This window comes from Zootoca vivipara, chromosome 4 (assembly GCF_965207765.1).
Source record: "Zootoca vivipara chromosome 4, rZooViv2.hap1.1, whole genome shotgun sequence".
Lineage (NCBI taxonomy): Eukaryota > Metazoa > Chordata > Lepidosauria > Squamata > Lacertidae > Zootoca > Zootoca vivipara.
In genome coordinates, this window is record NC_142587.1 from 32,540,143 (window position 1) to 32,566,627 (window position 26,485).

The 26,485-nt window shown below is 43.0% G+C and overlaps 1 protein-coding gene across 7 annotated transcripts in view; it reads left to right on the top strand.

Moving 5' to 3' along the window:
• The window catches only part of LOC118085216 (cohesin subunit SA-2), a 58,355-nt gene that overhangs the window by 20,655 nt on the left and 11,215 nt on the right, over nt 1-26,485 (top strand). For all 7 annotated transcript variants that reach the window (XM_035115607.3, XM_088668676.1, XM_035115609.3 and 4 more), the window contains 12 exons: nt 67-146; nt 8,196-8,303; nt 13,307-13,415; nt 14,388-14,505; nt 14,991-15,094; nt 17,092-17,184; nt 17,275-17,364; nt 19,300-19,503; nt 21,883-21,959; nt 24,064-24,151; nt 24,495-24,575; nt 26,092-26,184. In XM_035115607.3, coding sequence (XP_034971498.2) covers nt 67-146; nt 8,196-8,303; nt 13,307-13,415; nt 14,388-14,505; nt 14,991-15,094; nt 17,092-17,184; nt 17,275-17,364; nt 19,300-19,503; nt 21,883-21,959; nt 24,064-24,151; nt 24,495-24,575; nt 26,092-26,184 — 1,245 coding nt within the window. The remainder of the gene's footprint in view (nt 1-66; nt 147-8,195; nt 8,304-13,306; nt 13,416-14,387; nt 14,506-14,990; nt 15,095-17,091; nt 17,185-17,274; nt 17,365-19,299; nt 19,504-21,882; nt 21,960-24,063; nt 24,152-24,494; nt 24,576-26,091; nt 26,185-26,485) is intronic.

Below are 26,485 nucleotides of genomic sequence, written 5' to 3' on the forward strand. Positions count from 1 at the left end.
TTCTTCAGCAAAGACCTTCAGAACAGAATCTTTACATCTTTCTTATTGTTTTTTTGCATCCATTAGGATCGACTTGTGTCCATGACTCTGGACAGGGACCATGAAGTAGCAGTTCAAGCCATGAAGCTCTTGATGCTTATGTCACAGTAAATAACGTTTTCGTTCAAATCTAAAGTCTACTTGGGTGCAAGACGCAAACTATAACTAGTTAACAACTTGGGGCTGCACACTTGCTTACTGTGCTCACCAACCCTCCCCTCCCACTCTCCCTAGTCTCCCAGTTTTCCCCACATTAGAGATTAGACATTTCCCTTTCCACTCCATGCTGCTCCGGATACCAAGACTGGCTGGCTGCCATTTCTGGGTGGCTTCCCCCTGCACTGTTGCTCCTGCCACTCTTCATGTTGATTGGTGGCGGCAGTGGATCCCAAGGGAGGCGAACTGCTGTTTCTGGTCAACTTTCTTGTCCCTGTGCTGCTGCTGCTCTTCATCCTATTCACCGATGCTGAGGCTGGCTGTTGCTTCTGGGCAGCTTCCTCTTTCGCTCTGTGCCCAGGCTGACTCTGCAGCAGCAGAGGCCCAGGCCAACCAGTGAGGAGGAAAGCAGGCAGTAGAGGCACTGGGTGGCTGGAAGATCTGAGGCCTTGAGGCTGGCAGGTGGAGGAGCTAGGGGGCTGCCACAGCCTGTTCAGACATGTCCCTCCGTGCTGATTGGGTGTGCATGAAGGAGCCTGGGCTGTCCATCCACTCCTCTCTTCACACTGTAGTTCACAGTGCCACCTTTTTGCGGTTGTGCAAACTACAGCGTGACGATGGCTGAGTGCAAATAATAGAGAAATCCCTCATATCGTGCCACATTGGCAACTGTGCATAGATGACTGTGAGTACCAAATTTCTCAGATTTATTATGAATCTGAGCACAGCATATTGCAAAGATTAACACATTCTATAGCGTTATGGATTGTTTTTATATTTATGCAAATAATGTGACTTCACTTTTGAATTTATCTAACTTGTAAACCTGGTTATTTCAGTTGCTAGTTAGAAGCATTTCTTCTTTTGAGTATGGTAGCTGCTTATGCCAGTGTTCCTAAACAGGGCTAGGTAATGAGTTTTCTTCTGGATAATTTTTAGACTACAGTTCCCATCATCCCTGACAGAATGCTGGCTGGGCTGATGGGAGTTGGAAACAAACAACTTAGGGAGGGAATTAAGTTGGATACCTCTGCTCTAAAATCACACCCGCAAGCAATGAGATGGCGGCTCACCCCTATCCACACATAATTGTGCGGATACAGTCGTACCTTGGATCTCAAACACCTTGGCTCCTGAACAAATTGTCTCCTGAACAATCGAAACCCGGAAGTGAGTGTTCCGGTTTTTTAACGATTTTTGGAAGCCGAACGTCCAGTGCGGCTTCTGATGGGCTTTGGTTTCTAAGTTGAATGGACTTCCAGAATGGATTATGTTCAACCTCCAAGGTACGACTGTATCCCGGCAGTCTAAGCACTTTTCTGTGATATTTCAGACAAGGTTACCAGTTTGGGGGGAAAGGAGTGGGGGCTCAAATACACACTTTGCCACTTTTGGTGGGTGACCTCTTTTGGATATGGTTAGTTCACCACAAGTAATGGTGGAATATCGTCAACTTGTTTCACTTAAAAAAGATGCCTTGCAGTTTGTCAGATTTAAGCCTTAGTTTGTCTGGCACTGCTGGGGTTATTTCATTTGTGTATATATTACAGCAGTGAATAGATGCTAACCGGTTTGGTTACCTATTCAGTGTTCACATTGGTTTCGTGCTACAATTTCCCTTTTTTCAATTCTGGGGGAGCGGGGGTATGCCATTGTTCAAGCGACTCCCAGGGCAGACTGATGGTCCCTGTGAACACCACCATAGTGTCATCTCTGTGTGGTGTTTGCTTTTTCCTGGTGCATTGATAGTAGAACAAAGTACAGTGCAGTTGTCTCTGTGTTCATTCTGGTCCTGTGCTAGGAGGGGTCGTGTGCCTTTGTTATGATACAATGATGATTTTAAAACCATTTAAATGTTACTCTTGTTCTACAGCTGAACTGACAAGCATTGCATTGGCACTGCAGCTGTTCAGCATTTCTGACTTTGCTGTTGTCGCTGCACAGTGCAAGCTATAGTCCAAGTGTTTAAAGAGCAACACATGTTATTAGGAAAGCAGAACTCAGTTACTGGACTGCCTACTCATACGTCAGGCCTGTTCAGTTCAAGGAGACTTACTCCCAGGTAAGCATGCATAGGATTGCAGCCTGAGACCTAAGCCTGCAACACCAAAGAGTTTTTGTCTGGAGAAAAGAATTCAAGCGCATCCTAACACATATTTCTGCATCTGTGAAATGTGAGTGCAGTTCCCCTTTTCCGATTTAAAATCCTAGTAGAGTCGAGAGACTGCCTTGTTGTTGCCTTTGTTTCTTCTTCCATCTGTTGCTGAACTGGTTCTCCAAAGTCACATAGAGCCCTGTGGATTTGGTCTAATTACTGAGAAGGTGTGTTCAGGGAAGACAGAGATGAAGCTAAATAGTATGCGGAAATGTTTCAAAAGCATATTTCTCTTTTTGGCAAGCTCAGCATTAACCATCTTAAGTTGAATGAAATTCTTTGCAGAAAGCCTAGCAATTTGCATAAAACTTTTTTTTTAAAGGCTTCCACTTCCATTAGAATGGTACCTTGGATGCCAAATGGAATCTGTTCTGGAAGTCCATTTGACTTCCAAAGCATTCGGAAACCAAGGCGCAGCTTCCGATTGGTTGCAGGAAGCTCCTGCAACTAATTGGAAGCCGCAAAAGCCATTCTCGGCATTCGGGTTCCAAAAGAACATTTGCAAACCGGGACACTCACTTCCGGGTTTGCGGCATTCGGGAGCCAAAACGTTCGACTCGCAAGTCGTTCGTTAACCAAGGTTACGACTGTATTGAATTCTGAACTGAACAAATGCTTTTCATGCCTTTGCACCAGAAGAGAGGCTCTAATTCCAGGTGACACGATTTATTATAATCCTGGGTGACATTCCCATTGTGCAGCAAGGATTTGAGTGCAAATGCTCAGCTGTCTTGCATTGTAGACTAGTTAAACCTGGGGCGACTTTGTCATAGGAATGCTCTGGGTCGTTTTGCTAATTCATAGGTTTACTTTTCTACAGATTTGTCCTCCTGGTTGTCTTTGCCACAGATCTGACACCTCTAGGCAGGATCCAGCAGGACCCCCAAATGTTCTTCAGCACTGCTTGTGTTTATCAACCACTTTACACTGCTTCAGCTATGTTAAAATCATCCATGAATTTTATCGCCCTGCACTTAGCTCAGATTTTCAGAGGCAACAGCTAGCAAAACAGGGATATAACAGTCCTTCATGAAGATGAGACATTACCTTCTTAGCATGGAGAGTTCGCTAGAATAATTTCGTTGTACTTTATTAACTTACGAGCACTGGAAATACTGGGCTAAAGTTCGGCGAGTTCGGAAAACAACATTGAAAACAAGCCCCACTTTAGTGATTAGGCAATTGGAAGAGATGACTGAAGGGGAAATACTAGAAGGGAATATCAGTGTGTGAGCATAGATCTACAAATAGCAGAAGGGTTTAACACTAGAGGAGGAAGGAATTTTGGCTGGTAAAAAGCGGGGAGATCTAGCCGGCAGGAAATATAGGGAAGGAGTGTGCAAAATCTGCCTTGTCAGTATGGTCCAGAAATACATCACACTTTTAAAACATTCTTTAGTGTTGTCCTGACAAGGCAGTCTTTGAAGTAGGAAAATAGCTGTACTGTGGAGCTAATCGTGGTAGGTTTTTTATAAAAGTGACATGATACCTTGAACTGCAAGTACTGAGCCTATATTTTTGCTTTCCTTCCCACAACCGGAACTCCTAGTATAATTTAGATTATTCCTTCCTTCCATGTGTTGTTTAAAGCCCAACATTGTCACTGGCGGCTCAGATGGCATCAGCGGCAAGGAGATTCTTTTCCCAGCTCCAGCAGGTTTGCCAGCTCTGGCCCCTTTTTGGCAGAGATGACTTGGCCCACTGGACAGAGAAAAATAAAACCACTCTTTTCCAGTTGCAGTTCCATTTTACAAGAAAGTGTCTCTATTGAAAGCTTGGAAATGAACTATGCCTATTGAAAAACCAGCGTACTTGCTTGTAGTTATATGTGATGGGAGAAATTCTGTGAGAGTCCAGTTCTACGATGAAAAAAATAATCACATATCCAACCTCAGTTGGTGCAAAGGCTCCTCTGATCTTACAGCACTTATAATATGGCATCAACCTGCCACTTAAGCCACACTTTTCTTCCAAGATCTGTCTTTTGTACCCTTCTCTTCACTCGTCTTCTGTTCTTCTCGTCTCTCATCAGCTTTCTTTGTTCTTTTGGATTTCTACTTTCAATTGAGGTACTTTGACATTGTCACCATGGGTGAAGTACTGTGGACATGCCCTTCATTATTATTATTTTAACCAAATACAAGCTGAAGACCATTCTAGGCTTTCAGAATGCTGCCATCTTGCCAAGGTCACCTCCATAAAAATAAATGAGATCCTTTTGAAATTTCTGTTGGTGAGGGTGGAAATGCCCAGAGGAAACTAAGCTTCCGTTGCTTCCTTAGAGAGACCCACCTTCAGTTCTCTGCTACTTGTTCTGTTCGTGCTCAGTCACCGTGAAATATGGAGGAAAATGATATAACGCAGATTTGGTATGCGAAGACAAGACTTATTTTTAGACAGCTAAATACCGGCAGGCTCTTCTGGCTTAACCTTTATCTGGCACTTGGCATTCCGTATATTTGCAGCAGAAGCATTGCTCTCAATGAAGTATTCCTTGAATGTGTAATTCCTGGTTCACGGCCTGCAAAACAGAGCCACTCTTTCTGAGGTAAAATAAGACACCATTGGGTATCGACCTTTACAAGGAGCAGACTCCATTAACTGGTATTTATTTATCCACCCACCCACTACTATTTACTTTGTAGCTATGTTGGTATCTCCAGTAAACAATGGCCAAATTAGTTGAGGAGGAGGAGAGAGAACAGATGCTTCCCCTCTGCCTTTAAAAAATTAAGAATACAGTATATTAGGCCCAATTGGCAAACCATTAATGCAGAAGTTACACCCCACCTACAGTGTCTATCTGCTCCAAATCCAGCAAGGATTTTAATGTCATCTGTTGTAAATAGCTTTGATTTTTTGAATCAAATAGTAGTCTATTAATATTTTAACAAATAAATGATACATTTAGGGGAAATCACAACACATAAAAAGAACTTATTTAAAATATTTGTAGAACATCATATTGGGAAAGAATGCACTAAGCTAAATGTTTAGGTTTGGGTTTTTTTTGTTTTGTTTTTTAAAGGTTGACTTCAAAGCCTAGGTTTTCTTTCCTAGTAAATCCCTTGGCATAGTTTCCAACAATTTTGCATGCAGCTTCATATATCTGATTCTTGTCCAGTGCAGAACTACACATACATAGGGAAATGAAATTTCAGAGGCATTGTCTGATTGTTTTCTAGGTTTCTGAAAAGCTTGGTGTTTTTTTAATTCTGTGATGCCCAGTATTCATTTTCATGGTGAAGCTGCATCTACTGTACTTGAAATCATTTGTGTAAGAAACTTTTATTTTTAAAAAAGCACAAGAAACAAAAATAAAATTATAAGCAGATCTCTGCAAATGATGGACAGTAGGATAATGATCAGCTTGCAGTTTTTCTGAGTCTGCCTCGACTCCTCGGATCCCTTTGTGCTTCCAACCCTCTGCTCTTGGCGTTGTTTACAGTGAGAGCAGACACTTAGCCAAAGTGTGGTTTTCCAGAGCTTTTGCTTCGCAGCTCTGTCCCACTAACAGAATCTTGAGGTCCAGTCAACTACTTGTTAGTGGGATGCTTTTTCTGCTAGCTAATTAGCTGCTAGGGGACAGGACAAGATAGGGGCAAGGTTTGACATCGATAGATGGTCATTTGCTAAGGAGCTGTGCTGCCTTAAAATGCAAGGGGTACAACATTGTTCACAGGGCGGCAGAGGCACTGTTTGCAAAACTTTATGTTGGGACTTGTATCAGCTCTTCAATTTAGCTATTTTACATAAGGTGGTGATGTTTCAGAAGCGGGTGTTAGAAACTCCTTAAAAAAACAATGCAATGAAATCTCTCACTGGAACTGCATTGTTGACCTGAAAGTTTGAGGGGGGGATACCAAGTACCCCTCCTTGTTTTAGAGATAGCCTTGCGTGGTATGAATGTGGTGGATTTGTTTTCTCTGTGAGCTAGCTAGTTAGTCTTCAAGCATGTGAAGCTGTCTTATCCAGAGCTCGGCCATTGACCCATCTCCCTGTTGTGTATTCTGACTAGCAGTTTCTTCTCACGGTTCAAGAGCAGCAGAGGTGATTTAATAGCCCATGACGGGGGTTAAACCTGGAACCTTTCCTATGAAAAATAGTAGTTTTAATTGATTTTTGTATCACGTATTATGCTTTGCTGCTGCATTTTATTTTGCTGCAAATCCCCCTGTGACTGTTGTGGCGAAGGGTAGTATGAAAGTACAGAAGCACATAAATAATAAAGGCTAAACGATGACCCCTTTCCAACCACTCTCTTATCTTTAAAATGGTTGGAAATAAATTTTATTATTGCTTGATGTTTTTAGCCGTGTTCTAGTATTTTGCCTGATCATGCAAAGGGTCAAACTTGGGACAGGGCAGGGGTGCAATGGAAGCCCCACTTCCAGTGAGAGGCAGTTTGGTTGCAGTGGTTAGAATGTTGGACTAGGACCTGGTAGGCCAGGTTTGATATCCCCACTCAGCCATGAAGCTCACTAGGTGACCTTGGGCCAGTCACTGCCTCTCAGCCTAACCTACCTCACAGGGTGGTTGTGGGAGCAGAAGGGTCTCGAGAGAGTTTTTAAGTTTGTTGCAAACTTCACCGTGAGCAGGAGCCCTGGCATATTGGGATTTCCAGTTGGTGGGAGAGTTAATTGAGCAAAGATCTCAAGAGCAGCTGATTTGCCTTGGGGGATATTGGCTTGCAAACTCCAGCCCCACTTAATCTTTCACATGTGCGACTGAATGTCAGAACACTGCTTCTGTCGACATCTTTGCCTAATGTTCACCTCATGTTCTAAATATGTAACCAAATTGTTCATTCTTTCCCATGATTGTCTGTCAATTCCCAGAGAGCTTCGCATGTTACATTGGCATAAATGTTTCTGCCATCGAAATATACTGCATTTTTCCGTCTATAAGACGCCCCCTATTTTTGGAGCCTCAAAATTTAGAAAATAGGGCGATTGAGCTTTTGGGGAGGATTATTTGGGGGGAATGCCGGAAATCGCTCACCCGCCAGAACCGCTCACGCTGCTTACAATCCTGGGCTCAGGTGAGCAATTTTCGGCATCTTCCCCCCCCCCCCCCAACAGCCAAGCGGCCATTCACTGCTTAAAAACTCAGCCTTGCACTTCGTTCTGGCGGGTGAGTGATTTTCAGCACTGGCCGCTTGATTTTTTTGGGGGGGGGGATCCTGAAAATCACCCGCCCACCAGAATGTAACACACAACTGCTCACACTGCAGCTGCTTGATTGCCGCCATTAATCATGCTGGTGCGATTTTCAGGATCCCCCCCCCTCAAAAAAAATTCAGCAGCCAGTGCTGAAAATCGCTCACCCACCAGAACAAAGTGCGAGGTTGAGTTTTTAAGTGACAAATGGCCGCTTGATTGTTTTGGGGGAGGGGGAGATGCCCCCCTCAGCACTACCTGCGTATAAGATGAGCCTAACATTTGAACCTCATTTTTGGGTCAAAAAAGCTCATCTGACGGTAATTTACTGCCATATGTTGTGGAAGGCTTATAGGACACAGTGCTCGGAAGGCGTAGAACAGAACTTTACCGTCTCTCTCCGGCAGCAACAGAACGGACAGGAGAAGTTTCCATGACTCCATGTGGATATAGCTAAGTCCAAAGCTGTCTAGTGACTAAACACTACCCACCCCAAGAAATTAATGTGCAATTAAGCCCCAACCCAAAGTATTTACAGGCTTAGGCTGCAATCCTATGGACGCTTACCAAGGAGCAAGCCCCATTCGCCGAGGAAGACTTCTGGGTAAATGTATAGGGTTATGCTGCTAACGTGTGTAACAATGCCCTTTTTGACAAAGCATAGTTAATAACATGTCTTTGTACAGGAACTATGAAGATGCCTTGTCATCTGAAGACTGTGAAACCTTATACCAGTTTGTTTATACCACCCACCGACCACTGGCTGTTGCAGCTGGGGAGTTTCTTTATAACAGGTACCTCAGTGTGACTATTTTTATTTGGCACTTGGTTGGCTCCATAACAGCAGAGCCTGCCCTTGCATATGCTATAAGCATCACAATTCAACACATACATACATACACACACACACAGACATCTATCTCTCTTGAGTGATTGTGGTCTAGGCTGATTCTTGTTACATTTTCGTTTGGTCAGATCTCCACGGGTGTAAAATAAGCATCAAAACGTAGTAACCAAAGAAATGCATTAGCAGAAATGTTGATCCTTAAGCATGTGATGGGGTGCCCAAATATACACTCACTAAGACAACCAGTCCTAGTTTATTTTTATGCATAGTGTGTGTGTGTGTGTGTGTGTGTGTGTGTGTGTGTGTGTGTGCATGGTTAGGGCTAGGGCAGCTACACTCTGTTAAAAAAGAAAAATTGGTGAAAATCAGTTTTGTTTCACCATGCCTTAACTTCAGCCGCTTTTGTCTGTCTTGCCAATGTTTTCATTTCTTAGTTCGTTCTTTTCTTTTTTCTTGGTAAAATTTCCCTTAGTTCTTTCTGTGCCTCCAGATGGGAAGTTCTTTGGTCTTTCATAGATTTAATTACTTTCCTTTGGATGCCGTCAGACAGTATAAAACCCAGGTGACTTTTCATCCACACTGAGTTCTTCTGTGAATATTTCCCTCCCATTTCTTGGCTGTTTTGTGTTAGATATCCATTGGAAGGAATCCAGAATTGTGCGGTTATCATATAATTTTGAGCATAATGCCATTTCCTTCAGTGTGAAAGTTGACTTTAAAGGGACCTCTTTTTAAGGTGTTAATCCCTCCCTCCCTTTACAGAGATGTTTCCTGTGGGTGTAATAGTGAAGAGACATGGTTAGGGTTCACTGAGGAGCATTTCAGGCCAAATGCCTGGATCTGGCTTTCTAATGATATTTTGCAATTATAGTTTATATACACAGACTGATGTGCAGGCTTGCTACAAAATGTTGCCTGGCTTTATTTCATTACATTTGAATCCCACCTTTTATCCAAGGAGCTTAAGGTGGCATACATGGTTCTCTCCCTCTCCCTATTTCATCCTCACAACAACCCTGTGAGGTAAGTTAGGCTGAGAGACAGTGACTGGCCCAAGGTCACCCAGGGAGATTCATGGCAGTGTTAGAAACTTAGATATGAAAACTAAGAGCTAAATTGCACCGTAAATCTAGGTTATGGGTGCAACAGTGGAATGTCTAGGCGCACTTTTTAAATAACAAGAATACAAACCTGAAAATGAATGAACTGCAGCTAAAATATTATGTTCATTTTTCACATGGTCTAGTCCAGGCATCCCCAAACTGCGGCCCTCCAGATGTTTTGGCCTACAACTCCCATGATCCCTAGCTAACAGGACCAGTGGTTAGGGATGATGGGAATTGTAGTCCAAAACATCTGGAGGGCCGAAGTTTGGGGATGCCTGGTCTAGTCCTTCCCCTGCCCACCCCTCTAATCTTCTTTAAAGGGTCTCTTCTCTAGTCTTCATGGAGTAGCTCGAAGTGGGGAGGCAGAAAACGTTCTTCCTTTCCTTCCACTCTGCAGTTTTAATCTGAAATCTTAAGTACAGTACTGAGCCTTGAGCTCAGAAACTGCTCGCGCTAATGAAATTCTCTGTTGTAAAATGTGCGTGGAACAATGGGAGTTTCGACCACTGCATTGTGGGTTAGTAGGGTCCAGAATCTGGGTCCCCCAAGTCTTATTTCAACACTGACTGCTTTCCTGTGGCTCTTAGGATGGACAACAACTCCCATCATCCCTGACCATTGCTCCTGCTAGCTGGGGATGATGGGAGTTGTAGTCTCAACAGCAGCTGGAGACCCAAGCTTGAGAAACACTAGTCTAGATCATTGTGGTCTGCAATGAGTAGCAGTGGCTTTGCAGGGTGTCAGAGGGGGGGCCTCCCAGCCCCACCTGGAGATGCTGGTGAGCGAACCTGGAGCCTTCTGCATGCAAGCCAGACTGAGCTGTGGCCCTTCTCCAAACATTTAGTCCTTCACAGCCCCACATCGCTGTCTTCCCTTCCCTTCCATGCCAACCCTTTTCATCTCCTCCTATTGGTTGTCCCATTTTGTATCTCTCCTTCCTCTCTGCTCCGTCGGTTGTCTTACCAACTCTGTTCCTGACCTGTTTTCACTGATTTTCTTGTTTGTCTCCATCCCCCTATTTTCCTTTTTGTCTTTTGTCTTCCTCCCCCACCCCAGGTGCATCTTCTCTTGCCTTCCTTCCTTGTTTGCATGCTCAATTCTCTTTCCCACCTACCCAATGACTGCTTTGCTTTGCACCATTTTTCCTTGGCTTCCTTTTCTCAGCTTTCTTCCAGCCCCCATCCATCCTGCATCACTTGTTCCCCTCTTTTCTCCCCCTACAGTTTACCTCTGCAAGGCCTCTTTTTCTTTTCCCAGCATGCTCAGCCATGAGCCTTTGCAGTGGCTTTTGAAAATTGGATCTGGGGGCTCCCTTCCACTACGTTGCACACCTGCAAAGGCTTTCTCAAGTCCCACATTACAGTGCTGCATGAGAAAAGTTTTTTTTAAAAAAAAGCTGTCCAAAGATGATGTTCTGCTTGTGGGATGTTTTGAGAAAGCCACTTCCGCCCTGAAGAGGAGGTGGGATTGCGGGCCGTCACAACCTTGCCACGTACGCATGGGCTGGGTGCTCAGCCCCTGAGCGATAGGTGGGATTGCTGCCTGCGCCGCCTGCAGGCCGTCCAATCTGACTAGCCTGGGGGCGTGTCCTGCACTACTTAAGCAGGGCGCGGGCGGGAATCCCCTCTCTTTGCCCTGCTCACCAGGAGCATTGGTCCCCCCCCCCCAATTAGGTCCTCTCTCTTGGCCTTGCTATGGACCTCAGTTGGTCGCCATTGAGGGGCCTGGTAGGATTTTTTTTCCCAATTGGCAAATTGTCACAGGCCATTTGGTTTTTCGCCTACCTCGTAGCAATGCGTCACAACTCTTGATTTGGCGGTTAGGATATTAATGTTGAGGTCAGGAGGGGAGGTAGCACCATCACCTGCCCCGCAAATGGAGGGGTATTCCGTTAAAGGATTCCGGGGGTGTGGCCCTGTCTGAAGCCTAGGGAGGTTAGGGCCTAAGACACGCCCCTATTGGTGACCCCAGGGAGGTTCCTAGTCTATGTGCATCACTGGGGTCCTTGGCTGGTGGTTAACCCTTCCCGGACTCCCAGCACACGGGCTGGGGTCAGATATAGCCAGTTAGGGTCCAATGCCTAAGCCAATACCGCTCAACATCCGTAACCAATAAAGTTGTGGCCTTTTCTGCCCATTAACCTTAATTGATGTCTCATGTGTCATTATTCCCATTGGGGGGGGGGAGAGGGACATTGCCACGCAAAGCATGAGAACTGATCTCCTGCAACGCTTCTCAAAGTCTTACACAAGTGTTTGCAGATCTGTCCGAGGGGCTACTTTTCCTGCAGCTCGTGGTTCTTTAGGATCCTACCCATTATCTCCAAATCTCTCACAAAACTTGGGTAAAGAAAGTCAGGGTTGCTGAGAGTACAGGGACAGGGCTTCCCTAAGGCTGATTATTTTAAGTGATTTCAATAGTGTGTTAGTTACAGGTAGGTAGCCGTGTTGGTCTGGTGTAGTCGAAACAAAATTCCTTCCAACAGCACCTTAGAGACCAACTAAGTTTGTCATTGGTATGAGCTTTCGTGTGCATGCACACACTTCAATCGTGTGTGTTTATATTGTTGTAATTCTGGGACCTTTGTGATGAAGGGCAGGTAAGAAATCCAGTGAATTGAATAATAGTGCCACTTAGTAAGTTCATGGCTGCAGTAAGATTTGAACAAAGGCTCCCCCCCACCTCCTGCTTACACTTTTTGCCCTTGGCATGTGCCAAATATTATATATGGTTTCTCTCTCTCTCTCTTCCCCCTTCTGTTTTCTCTGCTTGTTGATTTCTGCCCAGTGAGCCAATTTCTTGCCAAGCAGCATCTGCTTGTGATTGTTGTGAATGGTTTATCTTTTCTGATTAATCACAAAGGGTCTCTTCTTGCACAATGCAGCTGTGTAGTAAGAAAAACAACAACACCCCAAAACAAACAAACCCCAAACTAAAACTTGAATAATTTAGAGAGACAGTAGATTAAAACAAGTTCCAGTTTTTCAGTCAAGTTAAAATCTCACTCTCCCAAGAGTAACTTTGTAAATGGGCCTTGGTAACAATATGTGGATTAGGGGAAATGAACTAGAATGATAAAAGGGAAGCAGTATAACCCCCATTGGTATTGAGATGATTTTTTATTACCACTGTGACAAGTTGATGAAAATAATTTATTATAGTCAAGGTTTTTTTTAATCAATTGTGCTTTTTGTTTTATTTTCCATAAGCACATAGGTTGAAAAAACGCATTTAAAAAAAAATCAAAATTAAAAAATAGAGAAGCGAAGAGAAGAAAAATAACAGCCAACAACTACATTGATGCAGAAACAATATGTTGCTGCAATAAATTAAAAGTCTTTTAGTTTTGTTCTTTTCTGGATTTTAGCAGGGGGGCCTGCAAAACCGCTCATGCAATGGGTCTTCTCCTGCCTCCCCCCCTGTATTCACCCCTAACAACCAGCTCTTGGAATTGCCCCAATCCCCAGAAGCTGATTTGGATGGGGGCATGGGACAGGAAGTTCTGTTGCATTACTGGAAGTTGTTCCACAAGCCCAATTATATTGTTGGCTACAACCCCTTGTCTTGAACCCTTTTTGCCCTTTCGCTCAAACCAGAAGGAGCTGGAGTTCTGATCATTATGAGCCACATGACTCCTAACAGCTTCAAAAAATTAATGTGTTGGATCAGTGTATGTTTATTAATGTTGTAATCATCATAATGGGAGTACGTTCCATTGAACTCTATATGGGACTTACTTCTGAGTAGACATTTCTAGGATTGTGCTGCTAGAATATATAATATACCTGGCAAGGCATTGCAATTTTGAAAATAGAATCTAATTGTCCCCTTTTTCTGTTGGCAGTTTAATTATCCAGGAAATTGAAATTGAAGCATTCTCCAAAAGTAATGCAAAGTGGGAGCCCATTGCTAGTCAGCTGAGAGCACTAATAGATTTCTTCCTGGAAAGTGAGGTAAAAATAATGCATACTGTGTTGGATAAACAGATAAGTGAGGATGAGTTTCTAATATTCATAGAGGTGTCTCACAGATCAGGACCAATTAATGGAAGTTGAGTTAGTGTAAGGGTTTGATGGAGGGAAGACAAGAATTGTGATAATAAGAAATGATTTAATGATAAAAGTGTACTGGAAGGTAAAGTTTCAAAATGTGAGTGATATTTTCAAGTAATTCTAGATTGGAAGATTTTGACAAGTAGGCACATGAAGAATATATTTAAGAAGGGTGTTTGAAGGTGCAGAAGGAAAGAGCTTGGTTATGTTCTTAGAAAAATAGCTGTTTTATTGGAATGGGTAGAAGGCTGGGTGCATTTTTCAACTGGAAGCTAAGGTGCCAAGGCAATTCATATTTTGCCATCAGGTTTTAAGTTTGGCAGAAGGTGGAAGTACAAATTAATACAAAGTCAAAGTCCAATCTGAGATCTCTCATTCTGAGAAACCATAAGAATTCTAATACTTTAACCTGTTTTGCTGCATGATATAAACGGTTTGCTTTTCATAAATATAATTATTACAACGGATTATTCATTGAGTTAAGGTTGTTCGTTGAATTTAGGTGTGATACCTGGCCTTAATTTGAGCTTTGTTACTGATAGTTCATGTCATATATATTGGCAAAATTTTAACATGATAGGCTGCAATCAAAAGAAGCAATATTCACACATAGGAAAGAACTGTGCTGGAAGAGATAGTGGCTTGTCTCTTCTACTGCTGAAGAGATAAGCCACTGTTCACTTTAGAAAGCAGGCTGGCTGTTTGACAGTGGAGATCTGCTGCAGGAATAACATAAAACAAGGCCCCAGCATGTGTTGTACATGTTTCTGCTCCACCCCTTCCCAAACAAGTATTAGATCATAGTGGGAAGTCATGTTCAATGAACCATTTTTGAAGGTCTGAGTTGTTGTTATTGTTGTTGTTTATTTTTAGCTACATAGCCACGTCACGTATCTTGTAGACAGCCTTTGGGATTGGGCCCCAAGTTTATTGAAAGACTGGGAGTACATGACTGCTCTCTTACTGGGAAATGCTGATAGTCACGAACAAGGTAGGTGCATCAGGAGAACTTGGCAATTTCAACTTGTGTTGCTGCCTTTGGGTTCAGCCAACCCAACACAAACCATTAGACTATAGAGCCAGGATGGATGAGAGGCATCAAGTGCGGTTTCATTAACAGATACCTTTTGTCACCAAGCACCAAATGCTGTGTGGTTTTTTGGCACTGAAATGGAGATTTTTGTCTTTCACTTGGGGCTCTGCTTTGTGGTCCACTCAATAAAAATCCTCATTGTCCTCTTTGGAACTTGATTGCAACTTTGTCCTTCATTATGTGCTGCGTTACAGTAAGTCCTGCAGAATAACTTGAATGCCCTGTGTGGTCAAAATCTATTCAGAAACTTCCAGTGTTGCTTTTTAGCCAACTTAAAACAAAACAGCCTGGAGAAAGGAAAAGTTTCTGTGTTAAACCATCCTAGGATTCCCACCTCTTTCTGTGAGAGACCGAATGGCGTCTGTGTGTCATTTTGCTTTCAGCGCTGACTGATGCCCACGAGAGTGTCCTTGTTGAAATAATCTTAGCGACCGTTAGAGAAGCTGCTGAAGTTCATCCTCCTGTGGGGAGAGGAGGGACCAGGAGAGTGAGTGGCATTTTGTTATACTGCTTTGATCATCTGGCTTTTGATTCACACTGCACACACGCACGCACGCACACACACACACACATCCCACACCCCCTGTTGATCCCAGTTTCAGGTTTCTCTGCATTGACAGCAGAATCATGGTTGCAAGACGAGCACAGAGCCTTCAGTCTAACCAGTGCAATAAAGGCAGGGTGGATTTGATTTAAATCAAACTGATTTAAATCACGATTTAAATCACGATTTAAATCACTAGTCAGTAAGGCTTGATTTAAATCATAGTTTTCTACATAAAGGACTAATTCTTGCTGGTATAACTTTAATATGCAAGTAGATGAAGATTTTTAGAATAACAACTTTTCATATTAGTTTTTTATCCCCAGTTTAATAGGTTAATCATTCATATTTGGACAACTTTACTGCTGTACTTAGGAAGGAGAAAAATAATCATTACCTTAATAATAAAAATTTAAACAGATTTATTCAACTGAAACAATAACATTGCAGCATATGTTATTTGCTTAAACAAACATCCATGTTTGTTAACTAATTTGGCTAAACAAAAACAATATATATATATTTTAAGAAACTTAGACTGTCAGCCCAGCCTACACATGAAAAACTTAAATACTGTCCACTCCAAACAATCAGAAAAATATTGTTACTATTCTATTCACTGAACTTCTTGAAACTTAGCACTGAAGGGGTTGTTTCTGTATTCATAGGTTTGTAGAACAATAGGATTAAGGTCTTTTTCTCAACTCTGTTCATGTTATAACATTTTTGCTGTGAAGAAGAGGCATGTGATCTCTGTTGAGTCAAATTCAGTTTTGAGAACTGCAAAAGTAAACCAAGCATCTGTGATAATATCTTGTAGGCAGAGAAACTGCCCAATAATCTTACAAAAACCTCTGGAAGAGCATGACATTGTGAATGGATTAATGGAATTTACCCCAAAAATTAAACATATACAACCTTATTATACATAATTTAAAAAACTAATATTTATTTCATGATGGAATAACCTTTGGATGGTAATATATTTTCCTCAAAAAGCATTTTATTTTTAAAAAAATCCGATTTAAATCAAAAAAATCGATTTAAATAAAAAAAAATCCGATTTAAATCAAAAAATCCGATTTTTTTGATTTTTTTAAAAAAACCATTGATTTTTATCCACCCTGAATAAAGGGCAAGTGTATTTATAACACCCACGGAACCTTAATGTCCAGGCGCCTGCAGTTGTAAAGCAGCTCTGTTTTCATTTGCCTGCAGTTTCAGAGGAAAGCTGCAGAACTAAGCATGCTTGTTTTGAAGGCCATTGCACCCAGTAAGGGAGTGTGCTTCTCTCCTGCATAGAGATGAGTGGGATGTACATGCATTTTACCACAGTGTTCTTCAACCTTGGGAATGGGAATTGTAGTCCCAACAACATCAGGGTTTTCAAGGTGGAAGGAGACAGCAGTATCTTCTGAATAAGCATGACTAGGATCAGACTGGGAAAGCAAATGTTTAACTGCAGCCTATTGTAATGTGGCTTCCTGATCTTGTAAGCAGTAACCCAGTTTACCAATTATAGTGACAAACACACCGACTTGTTGATACTGCAAGGGTCAAGAGATCGGCATAGCTTGTTCGCAGAACTGAGAAGTGTTGGAACTCTTTCACAAGGTTCCTGATACGACTGGAATGCCCAGAGGTTTCTTTATCTGCACTCCACGTCCCTTGGCTCAAAACAAGGAATACTTCTTTGAACAACTAAAGAATCTGCATGGCAAAGCCGCCAACTTTTCTTTCCAGTCAGTAGCCACCACCCCCCTTTTAAAAACTTCATACTCCTCAATCAAAACACTGTTCAAATACTGCGCTCAATTAATTAAAATCTGAAGCTTCCATCCCCAGCATTTTGCCGTATTAAGTTTTAACCCTACAGCTAGCTTAAGCATTGATCAACAACCTGCTTATGCTATAACTGCAACAAAGGGCTTTGTCTGCAGATCCTCTCTGCCAGGGAGAAGAATATACAAGTGGAAGATTGTACTCGAATTACTGAACACTTCATTGTGGTGCTTCCTCAGCTCTTGGCAAAGGTAACTAGCAGCTGCTCTTGTGAATGCATATTAAATAATTCATTTGAATTTCAGCAGCTCACTCATATCCTGTTTTTCCCCCCTCTGCAGTATTCTGTAGATGCAGAAAAAGTGACAAACCTCCTGCACATTCCACAGTATTTTGATTTAGAGCTGTGCAGTGCTGAAGTCCTGGACAAGGTGAATTATTTGTGTGTGTGTGTGTGTGAGAGAGAGAGAGAGAGAGAGAGAGAGAGACTTCAAGATAGGATTTAATATTTATCAATATTTATATAGCAATTTAACTGAAAAAACCCACCCAAGCAGTTTGCATAAAATTGCACAAGATAGCTATTAAAAAAATAAACCCAGACTTTAAAAGCAGTAGACATAACAAAATGTCATAATATAGATAAAACCCACAAATGTCTATAATAAAATTGCATGCCTTTGTTTAGGCTTGATTTCTTGCAAATGTGGAGAGCCTGCTGAGTTAAGACTACAGTCTGCAGAACTGTAATTCATTTTAACTGATGAGTTTTTATAGCCCATTAGATCCATGTGCGTGCTGATGGGTGTGGTTGGATTAGTGCTTGGCGTGTCTTCTGGGCTGGAGGCAGGTGGCAGTCCCCCCCCCCCCCCCCCCGTTGCAGTGCTCCAGAAGTTGAGTTGGAAAAAAACATGGGCCACCAAGACATAAAAGTGTCCCGCATGTGGTGAACTTGAGGGCAGATGCTCAGGCTGTACATATGTGGGAAATCCTGAGTTGCGCATGAATGGCATCTTGCTCTCAGGTCACACCTTTTCCCTAGGATTCCTTCCCACACATCTAACTTTGTGCCAGAGCTCCGAACTGGTGACATAGGAAGGTCTTGTGTGCATGTGCTCTAAGAGTGAGGCTGTGTATGCATGGCATTTTATTCTAGAATCAATGGAAACTGGGTCCTTGTGTTTTTGTCCATAGTCCACACGGGAACTAGATATTTTTGTCTGTAGTCCACATGTGAACTGGGATTTTTGCCCCAATAAGATCCTTGTTGAGTACTGGTTTGATTCTGAAAACAAAGCTCATTGCAGATTGTTTCTGCATTGCCCCATAGTGTGTCTGTTTAAATACAGATGCAAACAGATGTAATCAGTCCCTGCAGTGGTGGTATGTCCACACCTGGCCAGTGACCTTATGTGTGAGTGTTTACCCAGATTTCAATTGCCATTTCCTTCTTCATTTGCCTGGGGCATGTGCAGGGAGGAAAAGGCATGGATAACTTAAGCAAGGGGAAGGGTATTCAAAATGTCTATTAAGTCAGCACACCCCTTCTTGTGAGTGGCATCTTCTAGAATCAAGCTAGATTGGAAGCAGCATGCTGAGGATGACCGCGAGTGATTCTGGATCGAGGAAAAGCTATGTTTTTCCGTGCTATAAATAGCTTAGTGTATATGCAGACTGAGTAATAACATATGCCCCGCAATCTCTGTGAATTAGGTCACTGTTGTTCTCCCTTTGGTGGTATGTCCACACCTGGCCAGTGACCTTATGTGTGAGTGTTTACCCAGATTTCAATTGCCATTTCCTTCTTCATTTGCCTGGGACATGTGCAGGGAGGCTTATATGAGGAGTTCATATAAAAAATAATAATTTTTTATTCATACCCCGCCCATCTGGGCAACTCCCAATAGAATATTAAAAACACGATAAAACATTAAAAACTTCCCTAGAGAGGGCTGCCTTCAGATGTCTTCTAAAAGTCGGATAGCTTTTTATTTCCTTGGTAGGGTGGGTGCCACTACCAAGAAGGCCCTCAGCCTGGTTCCCTGTAACCTCACTTCAGCTGGACCTCAGTGTCTGGGCTGAATTATGGGGGTGGAGATGCTCCTTCAGGTATGCCGTTCTGAAGCCGTTTAGGGCTTTAAAGGTCAGCACCAACACTTTGACTTGTGCTTGGAAATGTACTAGGAGCCAATGTAGGTCTTTGAGGACCGGTGTTATGTGGCCTCGGCGGCCGCTCCCAATCACCGGTCTAGCTGTGTAGCCAGACTTTGAACCTAGGTTGCCTGAGTTCCAAATTGAATGCTATCTTGTCGGTTCCATAGGTTCATAGTTTAATGACATTTGCGCTACTTTTGTTTTATCCACAGCACTTGGACACATTTCTGAGAGAGATAAAAGCCGTTGTAACCAAACACTCTGACACAGATGTCCTGGATGCTTGCTCCAGGATATACGCCACCCTTTGCGGTGAAGACGGTTCTGGCCATAAAAAAGTGGTCTTTGCCAGAGATGAACTGGTGGATGAACTGGTGGACAATCTAAACCAGCGTTTGGACACCTTTTGGCATGCGGTGGGTGTGAAGTCTGGATATGTAACAAGAAATGAAACTTAGGTTTCCAGAGCAAAATTTGAACAGGATTTCTTTTTGTTAGTTTTACATGCACTCTGTGTGTGTGTGTGTATACGAGTGCAAACATGGCAAGATCACATCTGATTAATTCCATATATATATGAAGAGGAGGTAGGGTTTATGTGATATTTACACAAGCATGGCTGAGTAGATTTGCCAGTTCACAAGCTGGCAATGCTGCCTGCCGCTTTGGCCGTTTGGAGGAGGGCAGGGAAAGGATATCCTTTTCCTCCCTCTCCCTCCACCCATGGAGAAATACTGAAGTCCTCTAGGCCATAGCAGGTGCTGGGAGGAAAAGGGCAAAAGGTCTGGCCGAGGCATGAGCTGTCTCCCCTCCTGTTGCCTTGGAACAACGTTTAAAGTTAATAATAGGAAGCGCTTCGAAGATTCATTATGGGAACCCTTCTTTTGCCCAATATACTCCTACACAGAAGTGATATCCATGCTAGAATTGTATCACATGCAAAGTGGACCAAACTTTAATGATGGTCTTGGCCTTTTTTGGTTTTTTTTTTAACTGTTTAGATCCTGCAACAACAGTAATTACCATGAATATTTCTGACTATTGCTTGTTTTCTGTTTGAAGTAGTGCAAAGAAATCCCTCTATTGGAAAATAACGTGCCTCTCTTGACAGAGCGCTGCATGATTTGTGAACATTTAAGTCTGTTCTTCACATCTCGGGGAATTGGTATTCCACCGCTAGACTATTTAAAGTCTGCATTCTTAACTAATGACTGTCTGCTATTTGACATCATTTGTCTGAGGTCCAGTGAGAAAAAAAAATAATTTAACTAATTGGAGATGAAACTGAGCTTTTTCCTTATTAGGGCAAGGAAGACATTTCCTCTTCCATAACTTTTTAAAGTTCAGCCTCTGCATGGAGACTGCTTTGTTAAAACATCTTGCAGCGTTTTTAAACCTTAAAAGTGGCTTTTGCATTTCCATTTGTGTTGGGCTTGGGGGGTGGGGGTGGAATTGCTACAGAAATACTTGAAAAGGTTTTCATTAGTTCTAAGAATACAAGAGCAGCTGTTGGGAATATGAATAGCTTGCAGACTCGGTTCAACAACAGTTGATCAGCTGTGCCATTGCTAACAGATGTCATTCCAACATATAAGAGTTCATGCTGATAGTTTTGTTTCTTTCCTTTTCTTTTTTTAAAAAAATGGAAGTACAGTAAATGTGTCAGGTTAAATTTGCCCACACTTTATTTTTGGTAGAAAATAATAAGAAACCATGAATTCTGCACCAACCCGCACCAGCTTATGCAGTGAGATCAGTCAGATTCCAACCATTAACAACAACCTAGTTTTCTGCAGATTTGCAAGTTGGCGGGGTGGGTGGAGGATTAGAGAGAAATACGCTTGATTTCCATTATTTAGGTTGGCCCCCTGATGTGATTCTTGCAGCGGCATTTAATCCACCCAGGTTGGGGAGGGAAAGTTCCTGCCTTTCCATGGAACTTTGCACCCCCACACCCCCCGTAAAGACTCGGTATGGGGTGGCATCCTACAGTTCGACAGATCGTCTGATGTGAGTCAGAGCAATGCAGGAGCAGCCCAGCATAGTAAACTTTCAGCACTCTTGCAGGAAGACTGCATGTCCCTTAGTAGGCAGTGCAGGCCGCCATGCTGCCTCTGCGCCAAATAACTGCTTACAGTGGGAAGAAAACTCTGCCGGTAGTAGCCAGTATGGTGCCTTCCACTTATGGTGGGTTACAGCCCCCCTCACCCATGACCATTGTCTGTGCTAGCTGGCGATGACAGGTATTGTTGTCCACAAAAATCTACCCGCTCTGTATTTTATTGTTGTTGTTATTTTGTTTTGTCTTGTCTAAATTTCATCCAAGGACCACAAGGTGGTTTACAAAATAAAACTTAGATAACATAGTAATAAGCAAATCCAATAGCACACCCCCCCCAATTTAAAATGCCATAGATTGTTTAATTAGCCCAAAGGCCTTTGAGAAGAGGAATGTTTTTGCCTGGCACCAAAAGATATTAACAAAGGTGCCAGGCAAACCTCCCTGGGGAGAACATTTCACACATGGGGAGCCACCACTAGAAACGCCCACTCTTGTGTTGGTGGCATACAAAGGGCCTCAGGTGGTGATTGCAGGGTGTGGGTCGATTCATATGGGGGGAGGCAGTCCTTGGGGTGTGCAGGTGTATGCACTGTGGGGGGGAGTCTGTACGTTGTGTGTGTGTTGGGGAGGGGGCAGGAATACTGCAGGTACCTTTCCCCCTATCCACGCCTGCCTTTCAGAGAGAGAAGTTGCTGCTCAAATGTCACAGTCTTTTCTCCTGTCTCCTACACAGGGAGGAGGGTTTCATGCAGAAAAAGAAGGAATTCATCATATATGCTTGACGTTGCGAAGAATAACTGCTTTTCATAAGTGAGATGCTTGTTTATGTTGATTATTAATTCGCTTTAGTGACCCTCTGTGGGCACATACAATTAGAATAATGCTGCTTTGTTTACAGACCTAAAGCCAGGCAGCAGGGAATCATAGAGTTGGGACCCAAGGGTCATCTAGTCCAACCCCTTGCAATACATTTAATACATTGCATTAAAATGCAAGATTGCTGGGTGAAATTAAGAAGTGCAGGTGTTGGGATCAGGAAAATCCCAGGGTCTGCTCTGAAGGCACATTAAGCAGCTGCCCCCTGAAGGTAAGCAAGTCCACCTGGGAGCCATCTCGGGTTCCATGATGGAAGAAAGGTGGGATATAAATGGAAGAAAAGAAAGGCTTTGCTAATGTAAGCCAAGATGCTAAGAGACTCAAAAGTTTCTAAAGTCTTTGGAGACTGTTTTGGGGCCCATATACAGATGAAAGTTCTGGTGTTTGTGTTGACACTGTTTCCTGGTCAATTTAGATAAAGTGAAGGCCCACTTAGAGCCATTTAAATATAAAGGCTGCCACCTTTCAAGATGTTGTGAAAGAATAAATAGTTAGTGAATATTGTCTATATTTTTTAGATTCAGTGGTACCTTGGTTTAAGAACAGCTTAGTTTATGAACAACTTGGATTAAGGACTCTGCAAACCCGGAAGTAGGTGTTTTGGTTTGTGAACTTTGCCTTGGAATAAGAACATGTTCCGCTTCCTGTTGAGTGTGTTCCATTTGTAAATTGAGTCCCCCGCTGCTATGGGAAAGCATGCCTTGGTTTAAGAACGCTTTGGTTTAAGAACAGATTTCCGGAACGGATTAAGTTTGTAAACCAAGGGACCACTGTAACAGGATTCTCTGGAATGTTTGGTTTTTAGTTGTGCAAATAGGGCTCTGGGACTTGTTTTTTAAAAAAGAATCAGACTGAAGCCCTCCACCCTGCCTACTACTCATGTCTGAAATGGAACTCAGTTCTGAATTCACCACATTAATGCTGTGTCACAGTGTAAATACATAGCATGATGGATGGCACTGATGTAGTGGGACAAATCTAGGATTTTGCTGAGCATCCGTCCCTGATCTTTGTTCCAGGGAGCACATGGCACATGTCCTCTTTGCATGCTAATACTTATATTATGGGATTGCTGTAGCCATAGTCAAGCACTTCCGTTTATTCATGCAAAATTAGTATAGCTCAGTTGGTCAGAGCATGGCGCTGATATCGCCAAGGTTGCAGGTTCAGTGACCCATATGGGACAGCTGCCTATTCCTGCATTGCAGGGGGTTGGACTAGATGATCTGCAGGGTCCCTTCCAACTCTACCGTCCTATTAAATTGTTGCATTTCTTTCTTAAGATTGGAGTACTATAGGCCTGGGCTAGAATGCTGTATACTCTCTGGGAATGGGAATCCAGCCTTACTTGCATAGATCTTGCCGATAGGCCAGATTATTATTTCCCCTGCTCTGCTCCCCGCGGGCCAAGTTTGACAAGTGAGAGGTGCTAGATGCTACAAATATAAGCAAGCCTCATTTTTTCCCTGAACCAGGGTCTTTTACCTGGTGCCATATATGATGTCGGGTGTTGGGCAACTGGGCATGGCTTGGCCAAAATGACCTAGCAGGCCAAATTAGGCTCCCTATTTTGTGATCCTCCTCCCTTGGTCAGGTGATTTATGCAACACGACCCTTGCACCCCTTTTAGCACTTGTATTCTCACACTGCTGGGATTTGGGACTCTCCTTTTCAACTGCTAACCAATGTGGGAACAAGTAGGCTTGAAGATGATTCTGAATCTGGCCACCCTACTAAAAGGCTAGTTGTAATAGGCTGATTTCCACTTGCTTTGTTGGGCTGGATTAATTCTGGTTTTTGGTTGTTTTTTTTTAACAAAAAACAACAACAATTGAGTTAAAGCCATGCTTCATTGTGCAGATCGCCAACCTAAAGATTTCTGCGGGTTGGTTTTTTGTTTTTTTTACAAAATGAGTTGGAATCAAAATGATGAGTAAAGAGGGTGAGGGCAGTCTTGAGTATTCTATTGATGGGCCTGTTTTGTCACAGCAGCTTGAAAGTTCTCAGAGTGATGCTGTGTTTCCTTTTGGACTTGTAGTGCTCATGATCTCACCAGGTGGAATCTCTATGACACAGTGGCTAAGCTCCTTGGTTTTGAGGTGGAACACAATCCTTTACCTGCTCAGGTAACCGTAACAATATTATGGACCAGAACATACTTTGCGTTTCCAAAATAGCACACCAGTGTAAATTAAGTCCTAGCTTTCAGCATCCCATGAGGTTAATGACCCCTCCCCCCCCCCGGCCATTTTCCATCTTGTGAGGCTGAATTTCAGCTGATACTTCGTGTCTGAGTAGAACACATTCTTAATTCAGTGACAGAAGCTGCGTTTAGATGTGGGTGAATCACTGGATTCTTTCTTTGTGGCAGAGGAGTGGAATTTTCTGCAGCGAGGTGACTGCCCATGCTAAGCTTCTCGGTTCAGGATTTGAAATGATTAAATCATGACACTTGGTTTTCTTTTGCAGATCCTTTTGCCTGCTTTACAATGTGCTTATTCTGCACTGCTCTGGCAGCTGTCTTCTGCAGTAGAGAACACTTCTTCCAAGGTTAGCCCCCGGGGTGGGGACTTCAATCCACTTCTCAAGGCTTCTTTGTGTCCTTTTGTCCGTCCTTGGTCCATTTCAGAATTTGAGCTTCTGGAAGCAAAAGTGGCTCACGTTCCGATTTCCTGATCCTGGTGCAGTAGTGACTCAAAAGCAAGCGACACCAGCCTTGAGCTCTCACTTCAGAGATTATTTAGACTCCTTTGCGAGATCCATTATCCTCTTCTTCCCAGGTTGCATCAGAAGCATGTTGTTCATACTTTTGCAAACTGTGCATCTGGTAATAATAACCGATCAGGTTGGAGAGAGAGCAACTACCTGTGAAACAGGGGCTTCACACACTGAAAGTTTTCTTCCTTGGGAAGAAAATCATTATGGTAACATGTGCTTTCCTTTGGTCCCATGGGCACTGTGTGCAAATGTGAACTGCTTGAGTGTAAACCACTTTGAGGTTTTATCAGTGCTTTTTTTTCTTTAAAAATGTTTAGGGGTACTCTCATTTTGACTCAAGAAAAACCACCATTTTATAGTTCAAATGGGGGAAAATACAGTAAATGAACGAAAGTACAAAGATTCACTAAATGTTTAGGGGTCTGCGTCCCCGCAGAAAAAAAGCACTGGGTTTTATTACAATCAAGCAGTGTATAAAACTTGTGATTAAAGGGCACCTGGGACACCCAAGCGTCTTTATTGTACCTGGTAAACAATGGTTATCTATGCAGAATACACCCAGATGATCCCCGAGTGACTTCACTAGTCTGTTTTTTGATGCAAAACCCAAACAAATCGTGCCAGCAGCTCATTTTGCTTCATGTTTGTGTGGTTTCTGTCTGGATTTCACCTGCCAGTTTTTTGTGGGATGTTGTAGCCAGTTTTCTGGGGGGTACTCAAGGGTATCCAGTACCAGCACCTACTTTTCCCTTAGAAGAAAAGCACTGGCTGTATCTCAGAACGAAAAAAGAAAAGAAAGGATGTCACTGTGAGATTTATTTAAAAAAAAAATATTCTTTATGCAAATCGGCATTTCCCACTCTGGGACCCCTTGGTTCCCCTGCAGCAGGGACCTGAGTGACAAGGGGAAGTGAGCTGACACAGATTGGAGCTGATTACATCTTGTCCTTGTTCCACACTATCACTAAGCTGTCTATATAGTGTGACAGATTGTTGCAAAACAGTGGATGGGAGGAATAAACCCTCATTAGATTCTGTGCACATCTCTGTGCTACGCTACTGGCAAGATAGAGAGTGAAAAACTGCTGGATACAAAGGTAGAATGAGGAGGATCATGGTGTCCTGTGGATTTTATAGAGATTTCTCACAGCTCCTGTGACTCCTTGCTCCCCCCCACCCCTTTCTCCGTGCTTCCTCTTCAAACAGAATAAGATGCGAAGAAGAAACTTGAGATGCTACAAAGTTCTGCACCTTTCACAGAAGTCTTGAGATGGGCTTCGATGACATAGAATTATTCAAAGAGGCATTTTGCAGAAATAATTTCTGGTTTTCTCCCTTCTGCTTAAAGGAAATCATTCTTGCCTTGAGGACACACTTGAGGCACTACTGCCACATTTGTACGTGCTACCTCAGCCACCACAACAGAAAGTTACGCGAAAAGGTAAGAATCCCACAAGCCCTTTCATACGACTTTCCCCTTTAGATTTGCACCCCTCCCTATCCTAAGAGCAATGCGGGCAAGTGCTGTGTACACATATTCAGAAGAAGTACTCCCCTATTTTGAGGGGCGCTGTATTGACTAGAGATATTAAAATTCTGGGGAGGAAGGAAGCATTGACTCTAATCTCTACACAACACAGCACCCAGTTGCTGGTGTGACTTAGTGGCTAAGCAGCAGGCTGAGCTGTGAAGCAGAAAGACCCTGGGTTGAATCTTGTCTGCCGTCAACTCACTAGAGGCCT